Below are 8,118 nucleotides of genomic sequence, written 5' to 3' on the forward strand. Positions count from 1 at the left end.
TGTTGTAAATTAAAGTTTTACAATCTTGTCATCATTGATTGCCCTAAATACGTCCGTATCATCCGAGAAAAGGAATGTATTCGTCCCGGACTTATAACATCGGGCATGTCATTTATATAAATTGTAAATAAAAGGGGTCCTCCAACCGAACCTTGTGGTACGTCACTTATTACATGATGCCATTCCATTTATTCTCCATTCACGACGACCCAGATAATCTCCCCGATATTCTGTACTTTGCTAGTTTATGGATTAGGTGTTGCTGAGAAACTTTATCAAATGTTTTCATAAAATCACAATTAATAACATCGACACACCATCCTTTATTCAAAATTAATGTCCATTCATCTAAAACCTTTAGATGTTGTACCACCGTAGATCTACCTTCAAGGAACCATACTGTGCTTTGCCGAAAAACATTGTATTTTCGCATATGTATCATAATTTCTTCCCTAGTTAGGCCTAGTGATTCCATTCCATTACATTCAAAGCTGGTTAAACAGACTGACCTATAGTTTAAAGCGTCTTTCCTGTCTCCTTTTTTAAATATAACTGTTATGTGAGCGCATTTCCAGTCTTCCGGTAATTTTCCGGTATCTATCGATCATTTCGTCAAGCACTCTAGGATGAATCATATCTGGTCCTGGAGATTTTGATGTTTTTAATTTAAGTAGCTTTGTTGCATACTTTACGGATCAATTTTGAGTGTGGGAATTGGCTCTACGTTCAGTTTTTCAATATCGACATTGATTCGTTCAATTCTCTAGTAAATATTCGTAACATGCGACTACGTACCTTGTGACTACTACTTAGAGGACCATCTGCGCCAAGTAGCAGTCACCGATCTAGACTGAACCCCTATCGGTCATCTCACGCAAAGAGGCATGTTTCTTTTTTAAATTGTATTCTTAAAATAATAAACATTTTACCTACAGTGTATCACCTCATGAGGCTTTGTATGAAGGGCTCACTCAGCTCGAGCATTTCCTGAGGTAACATTCATTTAAATGTATATTCTGTATACTGTGATAAATTGATTTTCACTTCAACAAACCACCTTCCTGGTTATACATCCTGATAATTGATATTGTGGTTGTTTTTTAATTTTTCTTTATTTGTTTGTCGCAGTAATTCTCTCAAGGTTAAATGCTCCTTGTGACTGTAAATAAATCTTCTTCTTGATTTACCTTGAACAGAAACGAATCGGAGTGGCAGAAAGCAGTACCGCTATGTTGTTCGATAGATCGACGGTCATTGGTTGTCATTCCAATTGTTATTTCAATTATCTTATAATATGTATATACATGTATATATAAATATCAAAACTTAATTATATTTCTTGATTTAATTATTCTGCATTTAATGATGGCAACATAAGTGTAAGAGCAATTAACAAAAACGCCTTCCAACCAATTTCAAACTACATTAATGAATGTACACTCTTTATACAAACAGGTACACAACATACACAAAATATACACAGAGTATAGAGAGGATGTTGGCAATACATGAGGCGTATGTTAGGATCTTTTGCGTGGTACCGATAGACCCATCCAAACATAACAACAGATAAACACATATCCGGCCTGGCATTCGAAATACGTGTGTCAATGCCAAGCAAAACTATTTAGGTGTGATACAGAACAAGTGTGTACGAGATTGGGGGCTGTAGTACGAGATTGGGGGCTGATTGGGGCTGTAGTACAAGATTGGAGGCTGTAGTACGAGATTGGGGGCTGTAGTACGAGATTGGGGGCTGTAGTACGAGAGTCACAAAACATAGAGACAGCACCCTGTAACAGGTAAATGCAGTTGGAAACATTACATGTATATATTCAAATATGAGCTATTAGGTATATTTTCATATTGTTATTTAAAATTAAAATTATATTAAAACTCTTCAGTCCTGTTGTTACATTTGTTCACATAACCACACCGGAGTAGCCAAGGATTTGTTTTAAGTTATAGCTTGGTGTGTGTGTTCTTGGTCGAGGTTGTTCATCATTTGATGTAGATCTCCGTTTGTAACTACATTGTGTACACATCATCACAGTCATCGATACTGTTTCTTATGTCTTTGAGTTGCTGATGGTTACTGACTTACCAATCAAGGTACAAGAAAGGATATCTCACCCTGGAAAAAAAGATTAGCAAATCACTCACCTGACAAAGTTCTCCACTGAGTGTAAGAGCACGTTAATTTAAAATAATTCGAATGCTGCTTTGATTTGTAATGCGGCATATGTCTGCCGTCGACCTATAACTTACGAGTTTCGTATGTTAACATATTGTTTAAAAGATGTCGACATAATATATTTGTAATAAGGATATTTTGCTCTTTGGCCAATACATTACCCCATAGAGAAGTTGCATAATCTGGCCTTTGAAATATGTCGTAGTTATAATGTGATTTTCTGGTATTTATACATTCTGCCAATTAATGCAACAGCCTTAGATAGTTTTTTCAATACTTCTTAACCATTTACTTTTCATCTCTGTCAATTCCACTGATTTCTGACTACCTGTGGTGTAATAGTTTTGTCTTCAACGGGAATTTACACTGAAACTTCAAATACTTGTACGTGTAATGTGGAAATAATACTACACTGTACTACAATGATATACAAAAAACACGTAAAAAATACATAATATTACAAAATACGCTATGGTGGTGTACATAATTTTTGCTCATTGCTTTAAGAGTTATTTCCCTTTGTATTTAAAGTTCTCTGCACTAAATATTGTATTAAATGCTCTGAAATAATGTTAAATTGCCAGATTTCACATTTTTTCTCTCTCTAATTTAACAGGAAAGATTTAAAACAATATAGACTAGTTAGCTATATGAGTCAGTATTGTCTACTAAATCAGCGGCCTTCTTTAAACGATCAGCAAACATCCCACAGCGTTACTGTTATATAGGCTGCTGAGCCAGTCATCCAGCAGATTAATGACTGAGGTTCAATAGGAATGCTTCTGTTTGAACCATTAGGTCTTTTTAGTGATGTCCTGATGCATGGTTTTAAAACAAAAAGAAATAGACATTGTTGGTAAAATAGATATACATCAAGACAGTTTCTCGGTTTACCTTTATCGATGGGAGTAACACGAGCTTGCTTCAAAGTGGAAGGAAACACGTCTTTGTTATACTCCAGTTGAATATGTATGTTAACAAGATTCGGAAATATAATATGTTTGCATGATGTTTACAGTCAATGTCCAAAGTCATCTATGTCTTTTGCTTCTGACCTAAACTTGTCCGTGTACTTTTCTCATTCAGTTACTTTAATGAATGGGATTTTGAAGGGAGAATGTTTATTCACTGACAATAGCTTTTAGTTTTGTTGCAATCGAATGCTTTCTTATTTACCACTCAGATATATATATATAACATTAAAATGAAAGTGAAAAAATGGAGGAAATCTCATTACGATTACATTACCTACCGTATCGTCATTACTGCCGCAGATCTATGTGATCTATTAGGGTTGACGATTTCTCAGCACTACTAGTGTGTTTCTCAATAAATAGGTATACGCGTAACCATGACCTCGTTCCGTTCTGTGTTACTATTTAATTGCTAAAATTACCAAGAACAGCTTATACAGATTTCAGATTATCACTGGCTTGACAAGCATTACATCAAATACATCTGACCAAGATGCAATTACATTAAATGGCCCATATACAAATACAAAGCCTAGTTAATTCTTTTACTAGCTTCAGTCAAGTTACATTTGATTTTATCAACATTCTAAATCAGATCTAGAGATGTATAAAACAAAATTTATTCACGTAAACGAGAAGACCACAACAACTTTGACCCAAAGGCCTAAGTTTCAGTTATTTTATTGTTATATAGGAATGACTTGGTTGTATCCATCTTCGGTAGCATGTGTCGGATATTCCAGCTCGTGACATGTAGAACTTGTGATTTAGTAACATTATTGGTATTAATTAATGACGTCGTTATTAGTAACGGTATTGCTACACTGTAATAATTGGTAGGTGAATGGATAACGGAGTCAATGATAGTATCCGTATATTAAATTAGCTTGATTTATATTATGTGCACAGATATAAACTGAACCTGGGGGTCACTACATATATCTGTGTAAGTAAGTGCGACATCTTTAGTTTTAAGATAAATTTAAATGAGTGGATTTATGTTGATATAAGTTCTCCACATTATTTTTTTATAATTATTATTCTTGTTAATATTAATGATCGAAAGCATGGCATGGTCAGTTGGGACATTTATTATTGAAATTATCCAACAATATTGTTGTTTCATTAAACCTATTGTTACTTTCAAACGAAATATTGGGATTAGAAATTAATATATATATATATGAGATGTCCATACAGTTTATCGTTAATATGCTTCTATATCGTATACTCTGTGAGATATGTTATACCGTGTTATTATATTACATGATTTCTTGTTAATAGATAACATTCATTGTCATATATGTATCTATCAGCTCTTCAAACAAGTGTCATTTGGGTTGAGTTGTGATCATTGTTCTAGGCACCGAGTACTATCTTGTCGTAGTACAACCGTCTCCACTCGCGGCCACAACAACCCGAGAATGTCTAACATTTGGTATGTTTGGACTTTTCCACGTGTGTATAAAATTAAATTAAAAAAATATAGGGGTTTAAACCAATGAAGCCACCATTGGCGCGGTGAGGTTTTTTGTGTTCTTTTTTTGTGCCGAGAGTAGATTTAAACCCCGAAAAAATACTTTCTAACCAACAGGACCACACATACCAAATGTACCAAAGTCTCGGGTCACTGTGCTCGCGTCAAGCAAATGAAACGTCAAAAAATGGAATGTGACAAAACACTAAAAGGCAACTTTTTCTTTTACGAAATAGCATTTATTCATTTCGTTGGAAACATATTATTAGCTTCAAAATCAAGTTCAGACATACCATTACAATTAATACAGAGTCTGGAAATATTGCACAAAATTATCATAATAAATATTTACAAATATTGAAATTCTATATGAATCTTTCTACACATTCTTCGGCGCATCCGGTTAATGTTTCATATGACGTCATTTAAAATGGCCAAATGAAGCTAATGTAATAGTAAAATTTTGCAGAAATGAGGCAAAATGACTACAACCATGTTGCTGTTTCAAATTACACGAGGAACAATATTTAATCTAGAATTTTAGTACAATCGATTCGCCAGTTTAAATGAACACCTTATATCATCTTTATATTAGTTTTACAAAGATTCCCGAACGTAAAAATAAATAATTATTTTCAATTCTGAATTGTAGAAATATCATTTCATGATATGAGTATTGCATGTTTGACTAATATATTTAGTAACACCTACACGTCTCTGTGAACGAGATATAAGGAATCTGCAATGTACATACTTTTCTAATGTAAAGTCTTAGGTCAAATGTAAACTTTTATGTTCCATTAAGAACACTCGTATCATGATACCATTTTTCATAAAAAATATATTTTCCAACAGCCAGTTTACATCTCCGTATTAACTGCGTCAGCTTGTTAAATCAATTCTTTTCTTAAGAATTTCGTATACTCGATTCTTCAGTATTTCTATGACGTCAATATTCCAGATATATACACGGCAATTTTTCATCAATGGACAAAAGTAATACGTAAATATTAGTTTAAAGCGGAATTTAACAGACTATTTCAAAATCTTAATTGAGCTTCACGCACGTGAAGTTTAATACGGTTAAACTCGATTTGTATCATGCTCTCCAATTTGGAGGAAATAAAGATGATATAATATTTTCTACTGATTTTTTGATGAACTGTTTTTTGGTTAAAATGGGCAATTTCGAAGAATATTAGATTTTTTAGATATAGTTTTAACATAATGCAATTTTTCACGTTGAAATAATGTTTCGTGCAGTGAAATAAACTATCCTATAAACAATGAAAATATTTACAAGTAAACAATCAGCCGAGTTTAAAATAACGAAATAAAATAAATAACATTACATTTAAATTATTATATGTATAAATCACAAGATTATGAGTAAAATATAATATATATAGCACAAATCTGCAAGTAACTCACAATACATATATATATACATAATACATTAAAACCCGTCAGTTTAGTCTGTAACACAACTTAAATGTCTATTTGTATCACTCCGTCACCAGGCAGCCATGTTCTGAGACTGGGACGGATGAGGGAGGCGATGCAACTCCGGAGACGTTTGTTGGAAAAAGGACGGCGTCGACGTCGGCGGGGCGATACTACTGCCACAGACGTCGCTGAATCCGTTCTGAGTGTAGGAATACGGCAGCTGATTGTGATACCCCACCGCAGACGATGTCATAGGCACGTATATCATACTGTTCATTCTTCCTTTAATACTGGACATAACGGCGTCCACCTCTTTCATGCTTTTCCTCGCTCGCCTTCTGGCCTGCCTGCGTCGGAAGTCGCCACGGGAAAAGTCCTCGATGCATGCTGGGTGAATGGACCAGTAATTTCCTTTGCCGTTCTCAGACCGTCCGCTCTTTACAAAACATTCGTTAAGGGAGAGATTGTGTCGTATGCTGTTCCTCCAAGCTTTGTTTGTATTGTTGTAGAAACGAAAATTATCCATGATATACTGGTAGATGTCACACAGCAGCATTTTTTGATTTGGAGAGCTTAATATCGCCATGGAAATCAAAGCGATGTAGGATTGTGCGGGTTTTCCATCGGTAGCATCGCCAATGTTTGACTTCATTGTTTTGTCCAAAGATAGCAGCACTTTCACAATGGATTCCGGATTTTCCGACTCGGTTCCGCTCGAACTATTACTTAAACTCGGGACAGGGGAACGTCGCAGACTATCCTCTCCACCGCAGCGATTTACCTTGCTGGTCAGGTAGTCAATGGAGAATGTTGACGAAATCATAATTCACACTTCAGTCCGTTGAACAATGATATGTCGATGGTGTGCCGAGTGTTTACACCAGATAGTTGGCTTAGTTGATGTCTTTTTAAATTCTATTGAGAAAGTAACTTAGTCGTATTAAAATTCCAAATTTATACTATGTATGTAGATGAAGTCTATGCCACGTGCTTTATGATTGGCCAAGCAAGTTTGCGACTCCTGTCGATCAATCCGACCAGTTCCGTTAACTGTTAACACTTTTCATGCGAGTCCGACAGCACAGCAAGGGGTTACCCGTGGCAGGTGCTAATTACCCGCTAAACTCTACCTGTCAGAAAACACTCAGGTGGGCTCTCTACCTCAGCTGATGACGTCTTTCGCCGACGTTACGATCACGGGAACCTGAGCGTTTGTTACAGCTATATTTGGACCTAAACTAAGGTGTTCAAAGTAATTTTACATGTTTGAGGGGTTTAGATCGACTTTCGGTAAAAAAAAGATACCCCCAAAATTTGATCTAAACCGCTAAACATATAAAAGTCCTCTAAACACCTTAGTTTAGGTTCAAATATAGCTATAACAAACCCTGTGATTACGATGTTATCGTAAAAGTTTTCAAGTTAACAGTTACATTTTGCACTGGATAACGTAACGCTTGTTTCATCAATAGAAAATTATTCAAAAAGCTGATTTGCACAACGTCAGATAAGTCACTTCCTGAAAAAACACACAAAAAAGAAAACCTTTTATTTTCGACCAGATGTATTCTAGGGTGGCTGATTGAGGACATCTGATATTACATAAACGAACAAAATCAACGCAACACAATGTCTTTTAATGTTCAGCGGTGACATACATTTCCTTAGGTGTGTAATATGGCGATAAGAAAAATTATGATCGTACTATTTACCGTTGGATAAGACTTTTTGTAATAATAGTCCGCGGTCACATGTTCTACCAAGAATTAACACAATATAAACCTTTATATTCCTTTGAACATGAAAACATCATCAAACTTTTTCGACCCACTTTATCATCAATCTGCTATGATGGTAAGAAAAATGGCTGAGGTTTCCATTTTGCTTGCATACATCCGTGGGTTAGTCCATGAGCTAAGGTATCCGAGTAAATATTTAATATTTAAACACCGTTTTGACATCTAAAAGAACAATAGCATGATCAGAAACCTCTTGTTTTTTCTGTAGATTCTGAGATAGAGTTACAT

General features: G+C 35.1%; 1 protein-coding gene across 1 annotated transcript; it reads right to left on the minus strand.

The window, feature by feature from the left end:
• Positions 1 to 6,035: 6,035 nt before the first annotated feature.
• Positions 6,036 to 7,328, minus strand: LOC110455029 (forkhead box protein E4-like). Its single transcript, XM_021504913.1, has one exon. The coding sequence runs from the start codon at positions 6,912 to 6,914 to the stop codon at positions 6,159 to 6,161; it is 756 nt and encodes a 251-aa protein (XP_021360588.1). The 5' UTR covers positions 6,915 to 7,328; the 3' UTR covers positions 6,036 to 6,158.
• Positions 7,329 to 8,118: the final 790 nt, after the last annotated feature.

Source organism: Mizuhopecten yessoensis, unplaced genomic scaffold (genome assembly GCF_002113885.1).
Source record: "Mizuhopecten yessoensis strain PY_sf001 unplaced genomic scaffold, ASM211388v2 scaffold8123, whole genome shotgun sequence".
In the NCBI taxonomy this organism is placed as follows: domain Eukaryota; kingdom Metazoa; phylum Mollusca; class Bivalvia; order Pectinida; family Pectinidae; genus Mizuhopecten; species Mizuhopecten yessoensis.